The sequence below is a fragment of the Ruditapes philippinarum genome, unplaced genomic scaffold (genome assembly GCF_026571515.1).
Source record: "Ruditapes philippinarum isolate M1 unplaced genomic scaffold, ASM2657151v2 ctg184_1_1_1_1, whole genome shotgun sequence".
Lineage (NCBI taxonomy): Eukaryota > Metazoa > Mollusca > Bivalvia > Venerida > Veneridae > Ruditapes > Ruditapes philippinarum.
In genome coordinates, this window is record NW_026863779.1 from 230,577 (window position 1) to 252,406 (window position 21,830).

Below are 21,830 nucleotides of genomic sequence, written 5' to 3' on the forward strand. Positions count from 1 at the left end.
CTTTTGATTTTGAGAGAATGAATATTATATTAAACATGTCTACTTTGTAATAAAGTTTATCAAAATAAGTTATTGTTATAACTGGGTAGGGCAATTTGTTATTTGTTTGTTGTATGTGCAGTGCAATTAACATTGAAGAGGAATAACATATAAATATCATATTTTGTTATTAATGTATTATGATGTTTATCAAAATAAGTTGTTATTAACATGTAGGAGGCAAATTGTCATGAATCTTTGCATCCACGATTTTAGAATCAAAATATACTGGTTTAATTAGATTATAATTGCTTGCACATGTTCAAGTCTACCCAAGTATTCTTGTGCAAATAACTGTGATTCCACTCATGCAGTATTTGCATACTTAAAAGTTTTTTCATACCAATGATTACATATGTAAAAGTTTTGTTAACACCCATGAGTTTGAGTTCAGTCAGATATGTTGTACATGGTTTGTATTCAATTATTGTTCTCGTAGTTGTAATTGTGAGGGGGTCCCTCATACATAATCGTCTGAAACATACCCATTAATGATATTTTGAATATAACTTATAAGTACTTGTTAAAAAAAATGTGACACAATATCTGATAACAAACATGCAATTCAACTGACTTTGAAAGGCCATTTGATTCTGATTCTTATTTAAGCCTGCCTTCAGCCACCAAATATGACAATAGAAAGGGAAAATTACTAGTATCATAAATGACTCACCTTCATAAGTTTAAAAATAATTTTGTTTATGTTTTTTATACATTTCTACATACAAAAATACATACAAAATTAACCTTTAACACTAAAACTGTTGATGTAAATATCATTATGTCATAACATAATTAACTTTATTTTATTACTTGATAAAAATGTTTTATAGCTTAAAGATTGTAAAATGTTACAAAGGTTAGGTGTTTTAATAATTGTCAAAACATTATGGACAAATCTCGTCTGTAAGTTGTCAGCTTGGAGGAATATATGCAATAATGTCACTGTGTGCATTTCTTGGTAAAATCTTCTTGATTCCTAAATTTGTCAAAGGATATCTGTGTTATTCAACTTATTCCAAACCATTTATTATAAAGTGTTGTCCCATTGCCCACGTCTGCTTTTATATTGCTGGATACACCTTGAGAAACATTTTGAATTAACATAAAAAAAGAACTTTTTCATGTTAATAAATTTCCTAACAATACTGATTATTAATGATATTAAATAAGAAATAATTGTTGTTTTCGTGGAACTTTGTTTGGTTGTGTTCCCCAAAATCTATGCAACAGTGCATTTCTTGTATTATAACAGTATATGGTATAAAAAGGGTATGAGTTTCAAAGTTCAACTAAAAGAAGATGTTTAACTAATATACTTCTCTCCATTGGCATGGTGTAGAGATTTATTTTATTTTTGTCTGCATCTTTACAACTGCAAATCTTGGTTTAGAATGCATCCTGTGTCTTCTTGTTTAATACTTGATCCTTAGGCAAACATGAAAATACAAAATGCTAACTTCAGACTAATGCTGTTCAGTAAAATGATTCATTTAACAATATGCTTATGTAATACGCTTGTTCTTCAGTCCTAATTTAATGGATTTACACTCCTACAAAAGCCATTAAACTTTGCTATTTAATGCATTAGATTGAATTAAAACTCTTCTGTTAATCAACATTGACACATTGTTTGACAAATTTGTCAGGACATTTACATGCAAAAACAGTCTTAATGTTTTAATTTACACATTTTTTGTCATGTTAAAGTTGAAGGCTATATATATTTAGTACCTATTATAGAAGATATGAGCCGCGCTATGACAAAACTAACATAATGGGTTGCGACCAGCATGGATCCAGACCAGCTTGCGCATCTGTGCAGTCTGATCAGGATCCATGCTGTTTGCTATCAGTTTCTCTACTTGTTATAGGGTTTGTAAGTGACCAGCATGGATCCTGATCAGACTGCACGGATGCGCAGGCTGGTCTGGATCCATGCTGGTCACAAACGTATTATGTTGGTTTTGTCATGGCGAGGCTCATATGTTTTTGACTTCTCTCAGTGTTATCAGGATTCAGTTAATAGAATTCAGTTTATACCTAAAATAATGATAGGTTTCAACTCAAAGAATTGTGCATGAAATTATTGAAACAAATGCAGTTTCAAGGGAACTTTACTTGGCAACTGAAATCAAATTCAAGGCATCCTTCTACCAGAAATATATAAAAGTGAAGATCCTGTAATTTAATTGAGTTTTATGTAACAGTCATTTAGTGAAGAAGGCACAATAGTATTTACTCAAAAACTTCCACTCTACAAAATATAATGTTTACCGAATCTGTCCTCACACAGTATATTTCTGTGGTAATCATAGTCATAACCCATAGTTATAAAATTGTTTGTAAGTTTGAAGTGACCTTTACTGTTCAATTGTCAGACTTTTATACTAAAAAATATGCCTTAAAAATATCCGGACAAAAAATCTAACCAAATTATAAATTTCAAGCTTATTTGTTTGTTTGGTTAACCTTGTTTATAATATGGACCATGTGGTGCAAAATCATTCATTTTTCAAAGAAAAAAATTGATGTATTCTTTATCATATTTGTTTAGGGAAGTAAAAAATTGAAAGAAAAAAAAGTTTGAAAATAGAGCCACAAAAGATTATCGGGTTCATATTTTGATTGACAGCTGCAGTAGTTATAATATTTGCTTGATCAGCATTAATCAGGTATCGTGACACCTTAAACAGGTGAGAGTCAGACTAAATAGCCCATTTCTAATTGATATTTAATTAGAGTAAGATACTGAAACTACTGTATCAGTGATAACCATCTTAAACTGCATGTACATACCTCTGAAAAATGTTGATTTTATCGTATGGTTTTATTTCATATATATTGCAGTTTTGTGCAGATTATATCTAATTTGCTATGTTGCACTGGGTCTGTAACGATAAGACAGGGAGTTTTTATGAATGATTTTGGCAGATTTCACGATCGTAAATTTTGCAAGCTCGATCCTGGTTTATGTTTTAAGGTATTTTTGATTAGGGATATATGTAAATGCACCTGAAATTTGATCAAAAAAATTAATTAATTGATAGAACTTTAATTAATATTTTATAGTTTAAGGAATGTATATTTTTGATGTTTTTTTGCATATGATTTTATTTCATGGATTAATAACATGAATAAATAATTTTATTGTATCCGGTACTTTGAATGATTAAAACTAAAGAAATTTTATATTATGAAAGTGAAAAAATTTGAATTCACTAATTTGTAACACAAACTTTTTTCATATGAATGCACGTTTGTTTGTTCATTAAAATTAAATGGGTGTGACAAGAACATGCATCTGATCTATGAAACTTTGTATGAGAGATTAAGATATTCTGACATTTGCTGGTCTTTTTTGTTTTTTGTTTTTTTAAGAATGGGAATTTGAAAGCCAAGTTTAATTTACTTTATATAAAAATAAAAAAAACTACCATTTGTGACAGAAATTCATTTTGAAAGAATTTGAAACAGTTAACTAAAGATGTTTGATTAGATTCAGAAATGTATTTTCGGTTCTCTTGATGTTGTTTAGGTACATGAAGTTCACTGTTAATTTGTTCTATAGAGAGGCTAGGAAGTGTGTTACATGCCCCAATAGTCTGTTATTGTCATTAATCCTCATAAATCACTGTAATCTACAAAAAAATATTTCAATTCTTGCATGACTTCAGACAATGGGTATATAACCTGTTGTGTATCATACCCAGCAATCACAGGGTTAATTGTAGTTCATACAAATTTACCCTCCTGTTCTTGCCCACCTGTTATGCTTTTGATAAAAAATTGAATACTGACTGACTTTTATTCATGTGCCTGTTTCCATTTTGGAATTCTTCAGACATATAGAAAATTTAAGCCCATCTGACTTGATAAAATTTTGTTGATTGTGCATCTTTGCTAAAATTTTCATGCATTCATAAATCCCTGCTCTTTACGAAGTATTAAAATTCTAAGATGAAATAAAAGTATATTGGTTTACCAATTGTAGTATATTTGAACTTAATGAAGTACTTAAGCATTCTTTAGAGGTTTTGGGGATTTTATCACATAAAATATTGTTTCACAGGAATACTGGAAAACAATTTTCATCAATTGAAAAAAGTAAATAGTTAGCCATTATATTTTATTCATGTAGTGAACTATTATTTACAGTTACGTCTACATCAGATGGCAACAGAATTAAAGTTGCAGCCCTTTGCCTTCCTTCTCCGTAATGCTTTAGATCAACTTGTTGATGTGGACACAAATAGAATTTTCTCTGAGCCTGTTAATAGAAAGGAGGTAAAGTGTTGAAAATTATTTTGAAAAAAAAATGTAGTTATGCTGTCCTATTTTGAAATCAGGTTTGTGTATGATTAATATGCAGAATTATTTCCACTTGTATTTAGATTCTAGCAACATTATCAAACCTAGTCTGAAGTAAATTAGCCAAAAGTGAATGGTATGATTGTCACTTGATGCCAATACATTATGATGAAGATAGACTGTAAAAAGTTCTGTAAAAGACAATTATGAGTGCATAACAAGTTAAGATACAAAAAGATTATATTGTTCATATTTTTAATTTTAACTTTTAGGTACCAGATTATTACAATCATATTGAGCACCCGATGGATTTTGCTACAATGAGGGTAAAGATCTCAGAACAAAAATATAAAACAATGGATGATTTTGAGGCAGACTTTGACCTAGTTGTTAGAAATTGTATATCGTACAATGCCAAGGACACAGTGTTTTATAAAGCAGCCATCAAGTTACGAGACCAGGTATGTTGTTTTAGTTACAGGATCGCGGAATGTTTGACCATAAAATCAAGATTGCTTCTTCCAAACACTGGGCTAAATCTTAATCATACACAAGCGGTCTGCCCAGTTTTCCTTGTGACTATCAAGCCAAATGCTTGTCACTGCACATAGGAATATTTTAGGTCTTCACTCTTTTAGTTCCACTTTTTAAAACTTTTTAGTTAAGTTTTTATTTATGGCTATTTACTTTATTACAAAGCTATTACATTGAAACATTATATGTGAATGGCCTTTGATTTGTTTAAAGAGCGTAAATATATTGGAGAGAAAAATTTGTGAATCTAATTCTTACGTGCCTTTGCAATACATTGGATGGTTCAGCTTCCCTCCATGCGTTGACATGTATTTGATAATTATGGTGTTTACAGGGAGGAGCAATTATACGATCGGCAAGACGTACAGCGGAAAGGGTCGGGTATGATCCCGATACAGGTCTCCATCTACCTGATCCACCACAGGAACAAAAGAAAGAACCTGTGATACTTGAAGATTGTAAGTGAACAATGATTTTTTTCCCATTCGCATCATAACTTGAATATGTATTTGTTATTGCTATTCTGATTTGATAGAGTTTGTTATGTTTTTCAAAATTTTAAAAGAATTATAAACAACAATAATTTTAGATTAAAGTATCAGTTTTAGCAGAAATGATTATTCTGATGAATATATGTTCTCTTTTGTCAAGTATTGCATATAAAAATTGAAACTATGTTAAGAAGGAAAGGAAGTTGGACACCAGATTTGGTGTAGGGTACCTTGATACCTTATGTATTGATCGTTTTTTGTCAATTAATGGCATTCATCAAGATAAAGATTAAAAGTGAAAGATAGTTTCATATATTTTAAAAACTGTGTCTGCAAATTAATAAAAAAAACATGCTCATTGTTCTAATAATTTATGTTATGTTGGAATTACATTAACAAAATCGTTTCTTGTCTTATAATTTTGTTGTACACTTAATAAATTTAATTATTTTTATTTGACAAATTTATAATGTTAAAAACATGAAATTATTTTACATGTTTATTTATCTATGTTTCAGTTGACACATTCCTGGAAAGCAAAGATGATTTGCCTCTAGATGAGCAACTTAGAATATTACTGGAGAAAATGGATATGGCTAGTCTATCTAGTAAGTTAATGTTATGCTTTTATTTAGTGGATCATAATCAGATTTTATTTTGAGTAAAGATTGCAATGTATATATGATTCTATATATAAAATTTGCTGATATGTATAAAACGTAAATCAGAGTGAAGTGTGTAGAAAGTTTACATATGTAAGAGGAGCTATCTGTTCATAGGAATAGAATAGGGAGTTCTTCTCATTCTTCAATTTCCCCAGTTTTTTGTGAACCCTACCCTTAATGATAGTATATCTAAATAAAAAAGATAGATATAAAAATGTGTCTGCAGTGTTAACAAGTAGCTGTGCTGGAGGTGTTGGGTTTAAATTAATTAGCTCCAATAGCAAACTATGTAACATCATATAAAGCTTCCTTTCATGACATACAAGGTAAGAATAAACACTAGGAAATAAAGGCCTTTTTATTGAAAAATAGAAAATATATATGTATGAATTAATTTTGTTTTAGAGAGAAAGTCGAAGCTGGCAAAGAGGATAAGAAGAGAGATTATAAAAGTACGTAAGAAGTTGGCAATACAGAAAGGCATTCCAAACAGTGATATGGAAGAGAGTGTCCAGGATACTGGTAAATTACTTCATCATATTGTTGTGAGGTCATTAGTTTGACCCTTGACTGAATCATCCTAAACAATGTTATAATTTTAAGAAGTAGATTTCTTTATTTAATCTCGGCATAAAGATCATTAGTCTAGGATCTAGTCTAGTGCAAGTTTATAGGGTGTTGGTAAGGTTTTATGCCAATGTGTTCGTATGTTTAGTCTAGTGTTAGTTTATAAGGTGACAGTAAGGTTTCATGCCAATGTGTTAACTGTAAACATTAGGTTACATATAGTTTTTTCTTGCATATCAGACTGGCATTTCTGTTAGATTTACCCATGGGTGGATTCCTGAGGGACAGATATTCCAATCTGAACCGCAACATATGACAGATATTATTATTATATACTGTCATATCTTTTTCAGATTGATTATTGAGTATATTCATTATTTATATAATAAAAAAAACAACATTTACAAATACATTAAACAGCACTGAATATTTGACAGAAACAATTAGATAAACAATTTTCTTGTCAACACAAGTATGTACAGTTTTTACTGGTTATATTTTAGCATCAGAGGAGGATGATGATGGATCAGTAGATTCAAGTAGTAGAACAGCTTCCCCTGTGAGAAAAGATACCAGGAACAAATCTCCCCCAAAGTCTCTCAAGATCCCAAAATCTCCAGCACCATCAGAAAAACATGTTGGACCGAAATCTCCCAAAACCCCACTCAGCCCAAAAAGTCCTAAAGGTCAAAAAGGAAGCATATTGCGGAAAGGTCCAAGTATTCCATCATCAAAATCATTAGAAAAAGGTGCTACAGGCACACCTGGACGAGGTACTCCCGGAAGAGGTCGTGGGCGTGGTAGAGGAAGAGGTCGTGGCAGAGGTCTCAGTATAAGAACTGATTCAGAATTGGATCCTGGAAAGCAAGGTGAGTTTAAATTCTGAATTATTATACCCCCAAAAACGAAGTTTGGGGGGGTATATAGGAGTCACCCGGTGGTCGGTCGGTCGGTTGGTCGGTCGGTCGGTCGGTCGGTCGGTCCAGACGTCCGTTGCATTTTCCTTGTCCGGAGCATAACTTGAAAACTAATGGTTGGAATTCAATATAACTACATACAATGGTCAAGCACATTGAGAGGAAGTGCAGTGCACAAGAACCATAACTCTATCTTGACTAATTACAGAGTTATTGCCCTTTGTTACTTTTCCTTGTCCGAGGCATAACTTGAAAACTACTGTTTGGAATTCAAAACAACTTCATACAATTGTCAAACACAATAAGGGGAAGTGCAGTGCACAAGAACCATAACTCTATCTAAAGTAATTACAGAGTTATTGCCCTTTGTTGCTTTTTCCATTGCTTTTTTTTTGTCCGTTGCATTTTCCTTGTCCGGAGCATAACTTGAAGACTAATGGTTGGAATTCAATATAAGTACATACAATGGTCAAGCACATTGAGAGGAAGTGCAGTGCGTAAGAAACATAACTCTATCTTGACTAATTACAGAGTTATTTGCCCTTTGTTACTTTTCCTTGTCCGTGGCATAACTTGAAAACTACTGGTTGGAATTCAAAACAACTTCATACAATTGTCAAACACAATAAGGGGAAGTGCAGTGCACAAGAACCATAACTCTATCTAAAGTAATTACAGAGTTATTGCCCTTTGTTGCTTTTCAATTGCCTTCTTTTTTTTGTCCGGAGCATAACTTGAAGACTAATGGTTGGAATTCAATATAACTACATACAATGGTCAAGCACATTGAGAGGAAGTGCAGTGCATAAGAACCATAACTCTATATAAAGTAATTACAGAGTTATTGCCCTTTATTACTTTTCCATTGCTTTCTTTTGTCCGGACCATAACTTGAAGACTAATTGTTGGAATTCTTTATAACTTCATACAATGGTCCAGCACATTGAGAGGAAGTGCAGTGCACAAGAACCATAACTCCATTTGACTTATTACAGAGTTACTGCCCTTTGTTTCTTTTCCTTGTCCAGAGCATGACTTTAAAACTACTGGTTGGAATTCAAAACAACTTCATACAATGGTCAAGCACACTAAGGGGAAGTGCAGTGCACAAGAACCATAACTCCATCTTGACTAATTACAGAGTTATTGCCCTTTGTTACTTTTCCATTGCTTTCTTTTGTCCGGACCATAACTTGAAGACTTATTGTTGAAATTCATTATAACTTCATACAATGGTCAAGCACATTGAGAGGAAGTGCAGTGCATAAGAACCATAACTCCATCTTGACTAATTACAGAGTTACTGCCCTTTGTTACTTTTCCTTGTCCAGAGCATGACTTGAAAACTACTGGTTGGAATTCAAAACAACTTCATACAATGGTCAAGCACAATAAGGGGAAGTGCAGTGCACAAGAACCATAACTCCATCTTGACTAATTACAGAGTTAGTGCCCTTTGTTACTTTTCCTTGTCCAGAGCATAACTTGAAAACTACTGTTTGGAATTCAAAACAACTTCATACAGTTGTCAAGGGCATTCAAAGGAAGTGCAGTGCACAAGAGCCATAACTCCATTTTGACAAAATACAGAGTTACTGCCCTTTGATACTTTTCCTTGTCCGGAGCATAACTTAAAACTTACTGGTTGGAATTCAAAACAACTTCATACAATGGTCAAGCACAATAAGAGGAAGTGCAGTGCACAAGAACTATAACTCTATCTTCAGTATTTAAAGAGTTATTGCCCTTTGTTCTTTTTCTTTGTCTTTCTGGCTTATTACAGAGTAATTCAATTAAACTTCATCAATGGCCAACAACATTGAAAGGAAATGCAACATACATTAACCACAATTATCTTTAATTGCCCACAACCATAACTCTATGTTTCAATTATTTTACAAGGTATTCTCTTACTAGTAACATCCTCATTTCCGAAGCAGACTTGTGGGGGTATTAATCACATTTAGTGATAGTTCTAGTTTAATAAATGTTTAACAAAATCCAAGGAAATTAATGATATTTAAAAGTATGTTGGAGTCATGCTAAAATTTGGTAACCCTATTAAAATTCTAAGTGTATATTTGCAAGTAATGAAATTAAATCTTGATGGTAATAGAATTTTTTTTTCATTTTACGTAATTGTAGATGACAAGACAAACAGTGAAGATCAAAATAAACCAGGAACACCTACAAGTGTTCAGTCCGATCATTCATCTGCATCAACTCCTACACCAGGGGTAAACAGACGGACGGCTGTTCTCTTCAGCAAGAAAGGATTGAAGAAAGAAGCAGTTAAAGATGCAACAAATACAACTAATACTCCACCAAGAAAACCAGGTAGACCGCCTAAGGTCAAGATCCAAGATAAAGATAAGAATGCATCGGATTCCCCACAGCCCCCTGTGCTTGAACTTATGATCCCGTCCCCTGGCAAGTCCCCTCGCAGCCCCGGGGTACGTAAACGCTCTGCTAGTGCAATAGGAATGCAGAATTTAGATTCGGTTCCATCTCCACCAAAGAGGACAATGTCTGTAACTGAACCACTGCCATCATTCTCAGAACCACCTGATATTACTAGGCGAGACAATTTTATGACATATAGGCTTGGTGACCATATCCGCAGCTCTTCCGAGTCAGAAAGTACATCTGGTATGAGCAGTAGTGATGAATCCCTCTCTGACTCTTCAAGTACTGGATCAAGTGATAGTAGATCTGGTAAGTTTTTATTTATCAAAAGCTTAGTGTTAACCTGGAGTTAATCTTTAGAGCCAGTGTGTAATAATAGTTATTCAGTTGTCCTATTTGTATAATGTACCGAGTAAAACATTGTTTAGATTGATTCTTCCTAAAGTTTTATAGGTAAGCATGAGTTATGCAGGATGCATGGCATGGCTGCATGCATTAACATATTTGACAGTATATCTGGCGAAATAAATCGAAGATGTTTATATTTCCTTATAATTTCATCATCTTATTTTATACATGCCCTTGAAAACCATATTTACTTCAATGTTCTGTGTTTTTACAAGGTGTGTAAGGCTTATGTGTTTTTATTTTATGTTAAGGTTGTGATGTATTGTGTATTTTGCTTTCTCACTTTTATGCTTCTAAAAATAGCCATGTGTACCTTTCACCAAAATTACATATTAATATTTATTTAAAGTAGAATGATTATATGCAATAGTCATAAGCCATCCAAAAAAAGAAAAGAAGAAAAAGAAAGAAAGGAAAGGAAAGAAAAAATGTCGAAACATCAGTTGCTATTAGAGTATTACTTTAACTTTATTCTCACAAAAAAAAGCTGAAATTTGACAAAATAAAACACTGATGTATAATTTAAAAAATGACTGCATGTAGTTTTGGTGAAGCATAGCTTTCAAGTGTTGCACATTAAGATTTTCTTTTAATGTTAATTGTGTTCAGTTTTTCCTTCTTTTTTTTAGCTCACCTGAGCAGAAAGTGCTCAAAATATGAAAAGAAGTTTTTAAAGATCACTTTTACATACAGACTATTATTTTGATGTTCTTATCATATTGAATTGGCTTTGCTGTAAATAATTATTTTGTTATTAAACAGCTTTCATCTTTGAATAAAATTCAATGACATATGGATAAAGACAACGCTTTGTGTCATGGGTGTTCCAGTTTGTATTCTCTTGAACATATTTTACTAAACCTGATAGACATATATATTGATCAAAGTTTCAACGTAACATTGATGTATCTTAATGAAGTGGAAGAGAACAAGTTACATCAGTGTTCTGTTAAAACCTTGAATTTGTCAGCATTTTGTGCATGCTTCTCTCTCTATATGTTTGCTTGCTTCCTGTTTTTGGTAGAGTTAAGCACTTCGGGCACAATGCAGCAGCTTTACACAGATAGTGAGTGCAGCGAGGACGCAGGTGACAACACAACTAAACGGTCTTCAGGTGAGCTGCGTTCCCTACACTTAATACAAACAATAATGATCACATTAACACCTCTAATTATTTGCACTACTTAAAAAGCTTTTTGTGGCTGTGGGAAAGGTTTCCAGAGCATTCCGAGTATAAATCAGTGGAAATATATCTTGTTTACATGGTTCAGTATGACTGTAAATTTGTTTTTCTATAAATCCGGGGGTTGCAAACTTGATCTCTTGCTATTCAGTCTAACTTTTCTAATATTCTTCCTAAAAAATCAAATGAGAAATGTATCATTAGTGAGATTTGACTAAGAAAATTATTTGAAATTGAAGTCATTTCTATCATTTAAAATGACACGTACATTAGATGTATTTTGGGCATATTTCTATAAAGAAGGAATGCTTTGGGAACCATATTTTCAATTTATTAACATTGTGATGGAGAAGCTTGAATTATATATGGTATTTTTTTATCATTTTGAACTGATGTTTTATGTACATGTGGATTGATTTCTTTTGTATATTTATGTGTGCTACATATTATTGTCAGATTGTTACAGTTGACCAGAGGATTAAATGGTGATAAGAAATATCTATGAGAGATGTATTTTACTCTTTAGAACAATGTTTATTTGCCACAGGATTATCAGCTAGAGTAATAAAGAATACCAAGGTAACTGGAATATCAAAGTCAGAATCAGATAATCAAATAAGTTTGAACAAAAATAGTTCAGGTCTTTTGAAAGGATTTCAGAATCTGATTAAACCAAGTACCAGACAGTCCCTAAGAAATATGTTAAAGAGAAATAAAATGACAAGCAAGAATAATGTAAGTCTACAAAGAAAAACTGAGGAAATTCAGGCAGATGATGTTATAAATAGCTTAGCTAATGAAATAAGTAATAAAGTAGGAACAGACACTGAGAAAGAAAATGAAGAAAGGTACAAAATAAGGGATCAGCTTGGGGGAGGAGATAATGCTATTGAGACTATACATGATGCTCACAAGGGTGAAACAGGAAGTAAAGAAAAGGTGGTTATTGAAGATAAATGTATTGAAGTGTATGATGGTCTTCAGAGTCCAAGTCTTGTAAGTGAAGGAAATAAAAGTCCGCAGCAAGTGTGGACGGTGTATGATGACTTACCTAACATGGATGAGAATCTTTATGATGATCTTTTTAGAGCCAAGAAGAATAATGTAGACAAGGCTGGTAGCAGTATAAGAATGTCATACTCATGTACAGATGGGTCTGTCAAAAAGTCTACAAAAAAGATAAGAGACAGTTTCTGTTCAAATTTACTTGTTATTCCATCTAAACCAGTAAATAAAAGGCAGAACAAGTTCAGAGCTCTTGGAGACATTATTGACACAATTAGATATGATTCAACTGACAGTGTTGAAAGAAAAGAATATACTGAAGATGTAATTGCCGAATGCACTTCAGGATCCATAATGAATGACTTACATACAGATATGAAAAGAGGGTCACCTATAACAAGACAGGATCAAATATTGAAATTAAGAAACGGCGCTGAGAAAAGAGTGGTTACTATCACCTCAGAAATGCAAAGAGGGAATAGCAAACTTTCAAAAGATATTGTCAGTCCCAAGGCTGAGCAAGATGACATAAAAATAAAGAACATTTGTAACAGAGCTATGGATGAAGGAAATTTGAAGTATAGAAGAGGTAGAAAGCAAAGTAAAACTACAATGTTTGGAAACAATCAAATGCCAGACTTGATATACAAGCTAACAAATAAAAACAAAGTTTCCATGTTTGCTCAAAGGCCTGTTGAAGACAACACTATAGAAGCTAAGAGTCAGCCAGGAAACAGACAAGTATACAAGAATGCTGTAAAGAAATACTCCCCAGAAATAGAGATTGAAACAGTCAAATCTGATGATAAAACTTATAATGTAATCACAGACAAATCTGAATGCATTTGTGATTTTGTTGACCAGCTAAATGTAGAACAAAAATTGATACAGAAATTAAAGATGGATCAAAAGAAGAAACAGTCATTAAGGAGATTGCATGACAGCTGGAATATAGAACCTTGTCTGAAACAAAGAAGGAAATATGGACCAGAAAAAGACCAAGCAGATGACTGTCACTCGGGGATAGGTAACTGCCAAAGTTTTAAGTTACCCATGTTCAAAAGTTGTTCTGTTGGTTAAATGCTTTCAGTTTTGATTTCCTTGTTTTGAAAATTTTGTTTTTCAGGTTAATTGATTTGTCAAGAAAAATTGTTTTCATTAGGATTAGAATTTTTAAAATAATAATCCTGGTAATAGTTCAATGTACAATAGAAAGTGGGGGTTTGGGGAGTGAGCTGTTTAAATATAAAAGTTGAAATTAGGTGAGAAAAAATATATAGAATTCTGACATTCATTATGAGATGTGTTTATTTTGAAGGGAAAGTGAGCTAGGGATTTTAGTGAGTGTTTTTGCTCCCTTTTTTTCTGAATGTTTATGCTTTCTTAACATGATGTTTATCCAGTGGTATAAGATGTTTATGATAAGCTGTGGGAATGTAAGACAGTATCTTTTATGCTGCAAGGGATTTGCTCTTAATGTGATATTTGCATAATATTTCATCATAATGTGAACAAAAATAACACATCTGTATATCATGGAAAGTGCAATGTGTTTTAAAATCTTACCCTCCAGGTTTATTTGTATAAAGGCTCTGGTTTCAAATGCAGACAAAAAACTAGTTATAAAATGCATGAAACGTTCTTTTTATAAAATTAAAGGACTTTAATTTCATAAATTTGCCTGTTGATAATAAATTTATGGAAATATCATTGTAAACTTCAAAACAGTAACTGAATTAATTTTCATAAAAGAAAATTATCAGAATTCTTTCTTAACATAAGCTTTTGATGAAATTTAAAACAGGGGAGTCAAGTTTGTTTTCATAATCAAGTATTGACAAAACACTGATCTTCTGTCAGTTTTTTGCTCAAGAATAATTTGTACTTAACAAATTTTCACCTTTCTGCCAGAGTACAGATGAACTGTTTTTTTTTACTGTCTAGAATATTTCTCAGTCAGCAAAATAATAAATTAATCTGTTTACCTTGTTCTTATTGATAACATGTTAATGTTTACAGTTTCATATCGCATGCCTTTGTTAATTATGTGCATCCGTAAATTAAGTTTTTTAAAATGAAAATTCCTTACATTTTACGTAAATCATAAAATCTTCTGACGAAAAATGCTGAATTAATGGTGGTGTTTACGTGTTTTTCTTGATTTGAGTTCAAGAACAGATTTGTATTGTATTTGATAATAGCAAAAAATAAGGGTATTAAGAGTTTATGGGAAAATAACACAACTTTTAATGTATTTACGTGATTTCTGAAGTTACCTTCACATTACTACTTATATATTTAAGTGCTTAAATGTGACATTCCTTGACCTCATTAAATTTAACATTTTACCTCAGACCAGTAATACAGATATGAAAAAGGGGCCATTTTTTGTTAATTATAAATTTTGCTATTAATTTGGTATTATTTTATGTTATACAATATTTTGTTGATCAGGGCTATATTGTATTCTTTTAAGATTCATGTTTTGCATGAACTTGAAACAAAATAAAATTGCATGACAATTTACATTTTTGGAAAATTTGCATGACATTTTTGATTTGCATGTTGTCTTGAATTTTTAAATGTTTGTCAAATTTTAATTTAACAAAGGATAATTAATTTGTTTAGTCTGTAAATTTGTCAGTTGAATTACACTTACTCAGAGCAAACAATTATCAAATATATTTTATTTGCAGGTCTGATTTTATTATTATAATTTTTCAAAAAATCCTGAAATAAGCTTTTATTCTTGAAGCATCAAGTTAATATACTTTGGTTGTCATAAGATGTGTACAATTCTCAGTTATCAATTTTCTGTTATAAAAACCATTGTTAAATTTATAGTATTCTTTGCTGAAAGATAATGATAAATCTGGTTTCATTTTCAGCAGAATTTGTTTTACAAAAAGTGTGGGTTTTTTTATTGGGTATTTTTTTAACAGTTTCATTAGAGAGTAAACTATCTTGGCTGTATATTTTATTACTTACTTTGCAAATTCTTGTGGTTAGAAATAAGAATTTATATGATAAAAAGATGTTGTTTTGTCTTGTATTGTCTAAATGTAATCACTTCACTGCTGATCTAAATAAGAGTATAAAAAGAGTTTTTGCAACAGTTATATATTACCGATATACATGAACCGTATGCACATAGAACCTATACTTCATATGCAAAAGGTAGAATATCATACATAAAGTTTAATTGTTGTTGTTTTTTTATCTCTTTTTTTGTAGAAGAAGCATGCTAATAATTGCATTTTCTAATATAATAAAAGTTTCAGCAACACCAATGTCATTTTAAATAAAGATTAAAATTCTTGAAGAACTATAATTTAGTTTACAATTGTTTCCCTGAAATCCATACAGTATGGATTTAGTACAATTTGCCTTGTAATTCTGATACTGTAAAAAGATACTTTTCCTTGATTAATTGTAAGGCACTAAACTGAGCCTAGAGTTTAGAAAGTGCATTATAATTTTTTCTGTTTTAAATGAGAAAAAAAAATGAATCATTAATTGTGTTAGTGTTATTGTTTACAAAGTGTGTGCCATGGTGTTACTGGCATGATCTGTTCTCTTGTGTATGATAACAGAGGAAGTAGAAGATATAACAAGTCACAGAAATAGAAAACCAATTTCTTTGTTTATCTACTGTTTTTTGGTTGACTGTAATTTCTTTGCATTGTCATTTAACTTCTGAATACAGTCAAACCTCTCTTTTGGCATGCAAAAAAGGTGTCCTGTTTTAATGAGTATATGAAATAGTTACCAATTTAGTTACAGTTGCTTAAACATAAAAATGAATCAAAAGATTTCATTGATAGCTTTTATGTATTTGTTTATAGTAGATGGTCAGTTACTTACAGGTTTAATTTTGTGCTTTGAGTGACCTTTTAGTTTTTAAGACTATTATTGATGTGCTTTGAATGTTGTTGCTTTTGGTATGCCTGTCTTCAAATATAGCGTTATTTGTTTCACATTTGAACATTATCATATTATCTTCACAGGTCGTGGACGTAGAGGTAGTTTTGATAGCGATGAAATCCCTCTTGAACCTCTTGATTTGGTTTGGGCCAAATGTCGTGGTTATCCCTGGTACCCTGCACTGGTAAGTTAAGTTTTTATACCTACCTATTTTTACAACCAAATCAAGTTTTTATACCTACCTATTTTTACAACCTATCTAAGCATGATTGTGAAGCAGGTTTGTAGGTTATTTGAACTTCTCTGGTCAGTTTTACAGACACTAGTTAGGACTGATTTTGACCTCAGTCGCAATCCCTGGGTTTAGATGTTGACACCTTAATTGATAGCTCACTGCTATATGTTTACATTCTGTTACAAACTTAAGACTGCCTTTTTTGAGCATTATGTATTAACACTAGTTAATACAAATATTTCATCAGATTATATGAATTCTACAATGTCTGATTAATGTAGACAGTGTGCTCTAATATAAGTTAAAAAAGGCAACTTTCCACACAAAAAATTGCTAGTTCTGTGTTACTATGAATGTTTTCCTATGTCAAATAGGGAGATTTTATTGATTGTGAAAAATTATGCTATCTCTATAATTGATCAAGCAAAATAATAAACAGCCAGAAGCATGGTCAGACTGCAATCACTGCATAAACAGCCAACTAGGCTGGTAGGCTGACTCTATACTATTTTACCAGTAATCATATTGTTAATTACTGATTTCAGATAATTAATCCAAAGATGCCAAAGACGGGATATTTCCATAATGGTGTACCAATTCCTGTCCCACCAGAAGAAGTGCTTGCCATGCAGAAACGATTTGATGAACTAGTCTACCTTGTATTGTTCTTTGATACCAAGAGAACATGGTCAGTTTTTGCTTGATTTTAACATTCTATTTAAATTGTAAGGTTTATATAATGCTTGTTATGTATGGATGTGTGTATACATTGTATATATTTCTTTAGAGGAACAAAAATAATCTTTATTCTGTGTTGGAAGACTAACCTAACTGTATGATATTTATTGATCCTTATTAATATTTATATTTCTACCCTTGGATAATATTTAATTAAAACTTTATAGTTCTCTGCAATGACAAATAAGCTATAGATGTATTACATATCTAGCAAATATTAACTTAATAGCAAAGGAAAAGTAACTCATGCACAATCATGTTGTTTATCAGAAGATATTTTTTGCATATGTAAAGGACTTGCTTGCAAACCAACAGTTTTACCACATCCTGATTCTGGTAGTCCTGATTGATATAGGTACATTGTGACCTTTAATGAACTAGGTAAGATAGGGATCAGACAGGAATATTACAATTTATAACTGAAAATGATATTTTCTGTCAGGTTTGTTTATATTTGAGAAAGTGTAAATGCAAAAGCTTTTTTGTTCCCGGATGTGGAGGTATTGCTGCAACCACAATTCGTATAAACACAAAATAAAACTGTATGTCAAGGTAAAAGGAGAGAAAAAGAGAGTGGAGCATGTTTGTATGTTTCAAAGGTGATCATATTTGATGTATGAAATAAGCAAGCTGATCTAATAGTGCAGGTATTGGGTTAACGAGCAAGGATATGACGTCACCAAGCTGATGCATTAAACCACATAGACCACAGAGGCTGGATGTTAAATCGCTTTATAGCACTCTTATAATGTCAAAATACCACGGAATATGTTATGATTGCTTTCTGTGGTTAGATGAGCCATTTTTTTAATATCCATTTTAGATATGATAGGAAGTGATAAAAACTTCACAATGCTTTTGAGCATTGGTGCAAATCAATTTGAAATATATTTATCTTATATTTTTAGTGGTTCTGTATAATTAGTATTTGAATATTTCTGCGGGTATTTGACTCCAATATGACCACATGATAAAGTATTTTGGTTATGTTGCCTTGATGAGTTTGTGGCCTCAATTGTTTTAAAGAGGTATGTGTCATACACATTATAAATCTTCTACCAATTTAGGAAGGAAATAAAATGTTTTTTGCTTTAAGAAAAACTTGTATGATTTATATAATAATGCAGGTGGATAGGAAATGATAATGTAGCCATTATTTCACTACTAATGTATCCATTGTTAGATATAGTACAGGGATAGTTTAATGGACCATTGTTAGGAACATTACATCAAACATCTTTAGTTGGGAAACTGCAGGTTTGGATAATATCAATCTTGGTAAAAAAAACTAAACATTTTGTTAAAAACTGGTAAGACTAGCAATACATGTAGTTGACTTGAATAAATAAATCTGTACAAATTCCTAGCTCAAATGCTTTGAAAGATACTTATTACTAAATGGCTATAACTGTTTAATTGAAATTGAATTTCCTTTCATTGTATGCTGTACATAATAATCTAACCTGAGCACATGGTCAGCTTTCAGAATCTTTTGCTGTCAGTTATCTACAATTGTTTCAATTGACATCATCTCTTAACCACATGGCCAAATTTGATAAAACTTGTCTGGGATGTAGGTTGTATGAAGCTCTGTTAAGACGGTTCCTGTTCATTGCATATCTGAATCACAGAAGCTCAAAACAGAAGTTCAAAGTGCAATCTGAAAATCTCGTGGCACTGCTTGGAGGTTCACTAATGATTTTACATAGTCTCCCTAAACCCTTTAAAAATCTTCTCTATAACTGCAAGGTCTAGGTTTTAAATATTATTTGAAGCATTGGCTAGTGGACCATTACTAAGTTTGTTGAGATAGTCAAAGTGGGTCCTGCCAGGGGCTATTTTGATTTACCTTGCACTCTGGTATTGAAAACTTCTCGAACCCTAGTGTCTGTAGTTAAGATAATTCAGCATTGTCTAGTTTACCTTTAACAAGTTTTTTTCAAAACATGATCCAATAGTCAAAACTGGCCCTGTCCCTGGGTACCATTTGATATTACAAAGAGTCATAAAGGAAAAACCTTCAAAAGTGCAAGGCCTAGATCTTAGATATTTTGTGTGTAGCAAAGAGCACTACCTAGTTTGTTCAAAACCAAAATTGGCCCATCATGTATTCACTTCGTTTTACATAGAGTCATATATAAAAACCTTTAAAAAGTTCTTTTCATGAAACCAAATGCCTGGAACTTAGATATTTGATGTGTAGCATTATCTTGTGGATCTTGACCAAGTTTATTGAGATTGTCACTCTTTGGTCGAAATTTGCCCAGCCAGGCGGTATGGCATTTAGGGGTGGGGGGAGTTAGTATTTTACAAAGTCTAATACAGGGTCTAATATAAGGAGAACCTAACAACACTTTGAGCTAAGATATATCGTATTTCTAGTTAAATTCTTATAAGTTTGCTCATAGGGCAGTGGATATCAAATACGCAATCTAGAGCCATTATGGCCCTATCCACCAGGGCCCTGTTGTTACCATACCTGGCCAAGATAAGAATTTTAGTTATATGAGGCTTAAAACATATTTTGTATGTCATGAAAACAAACTTTATATTTAAGAAAAGCTGCACTGGTATAAATTTTCTTTATGTTATGTTAGTCCAATAGAATTCTCGTAAGTCATTTAAAATGGATTTTTGACAAAAAAACTTGATAAACATTTTCAATTCTCGCTAAGCAGATTTGATATATAATAAAAGAGTATGCACACTAGTGTTTATGTCTGGTAGATAATATACAGACTTGAATTTTAGAGGTAGTGCCAAAACATCCTCGTATGAAATCCTAGTTTATGTGTAACATGGGGCTGTTAAGTGTAGTTTATACATTAATTAGATATGGTTGTAGTGGAAATAGAGAACTGCACAGTTTGGTCGCACACAAGGATCCCACCTAGACATTACATCTTCCTGGCTTACTGACCTAGTGCCAGAATTAGCTCTAACATTTCTGTAGAAAGATTAATGTTTTTCTATAAATGTTGATCTGTATTTATCTACTTTAAATTCTTTGAAATATGTGAATTCCTATTAGTGGTTAAGTAGAGGGAGGTAGAGCTGTAAATTATTGTTATTTAAGGTTATTTTCCCTGCTTTACAACTTGACTATATTGTAAGATATCTTTTGTAGAATATCAAATTTTGTCTCACAATTTCCTAGTTACCTTTGAATAAGTGCAAACATTTGTATAATTTTCAATACTTTTACAAACTGGACTTAAACCAAATAAAACAAAACAAACTAAAACAGCACTAATTTGAGAATGTATATATTTAACAGTCTTTATTTATTTCTAAGAAAGTTAAGGCATCTTCCTGAGTTTCATTATACAGCATAATATTCAACTAGGGAAGTTTTATTACATGTTTGGATAAGGATCAGGGTGTATGCATCAACATTCTGCACAAATTATTACTAATCGTTTGTGGTTGACTGTAATGATTCAAGCTTTTGAGACTTGTTAATAACGCCATGTATCTGTAAGTTTATTTCCCACTTTTCTGTGAGCAGTTCTTGTGAAGTTAATAGATTTAATGTTTTAAGGAGGAGAATAAGGGCTTAAAACATTTAGTATTAATCAAAATAAATTATTTTCTCCCCTATTTGTTTTTTCTCATGTTAAAAACAAAATACATGGGTTGTAAGAACCGCAGAGATTTGAGAGCAGTATCTTTCCTTATTTTAAAGGGAAAAACAACAGCTTGTGTTTATTGTGTATTTCAAAAACTTTTGTAATGTAGACCTTGGTAGATTTTTTTTTTTTTTATGTAGTTTGGGTTATTTTGTTGCATTCGGTTGAGTTTTTATTTGTTCAAAATGGAAACATAGAATGCGTATAGTAAAAGTGCATAATCATAACAATATATGTCCAAAAATTAGGATGAGAAATCTTAAAGAAATGATAAAGACTTGCAAGTAAATATATGAGTTAACATGTACTCACTATTGCATGTAGACATAAAGTTAAATTACCGTATTTTGAAAACCAGACTTGATAATTTATATTGTTATGGATAGACATGTAAACATTTTAACAGTGTGATGAGATATTACCTTTCCTTTCATTGAATTCTGTTCTTTCATTCCCATGATTTGTGTGGTTGTTTATCAACTTTATATATAACAGTAAACAGTATACATATTCAATGATTCGAGTTAAAGAACATTGAAATATCGTTCAGAACTTTGTGAACATGATCCGGGTCGCGAAATAACCTGACAATTGAGCGTAGATACTCAACTGACCAAAAGAATAACAATAATAACGATCAGATATGTAGAAATATACCTGAACTATTATTCCATTACAATTAGATGCAGAAAGTGTACACTAGAAGTGTCACTAGAACACAAAGGTGTGTATTATTTACATTTTCTAGCTGACGGATTCAGCGGAAATAAGTTCCATA

At 31.9% G+C, this 21,830-nt stretch overlaps 1 protein-coding gene across 4 annotated transcripts in view; it reads left to right on the forward strand.

The window, feature by feature from the left end:
• Nucleotides 1–21,830, forward strand: part of LOC132723311 (peregrin-like) — a 43,467-nt gene that overhangs the window by 8,816 nt on the left and 12,821 nt on the right. For 2 of the 4 annotated variants that reach the window (XM_060707989.1, XM_060707988.1), the window contains exons 6-16: nucleotides 4,198–4,326; nucleotides 4,623–4,811; nucleotides 5,219–5,342; nucleotides 5,894–5,983; nucleotides 6,446–6,562; nucleotides 7,111–7,476; nucleotides 9,670–10,239; nucleotides 11,363–11,452; nucleotides 12,069–13,553; nucleotides 16,534–16,634; nucleotides 17,231–17,373. In XM_060707989.1, coding sequence (XP_060563972.1) covers nucleotides 4,198–4,326; nucleotides 4,623–4,811; nucleotides 5,219–5,342; nucleotides 5,894–5,983; nucleotides 6,446–6,562; nucleotides 7,111–7,476; nucleotides 9,670–10,239; nucleotides 11,363–11,452; nucleotides 12,069–13,553; nucleotides 16,534–16,634; nucleotides 17,231–17,373 — 3,404 coding nt within the window. The remainder of the gene's footprint in view (nucleotides 1–4,197; nucleotides 4,327–4,622; nucleotides 4,812–5,218; nucleotides 5,343–5,893; nucleotides 5,984–6,445; nucleotides 6,563–7,110; nucleotides 7,477–9,669; nucleotides 10,240–11,362; nucleotides 11,453–12,068; nucleotides 13,554–16,533; nucleotides 16,635–17,230; nucleotides 17,374–21,830) is intronic. The other 2 variants (XM_060707991.1, XM_060707992.1) reach the window with 2 other exon arrangements.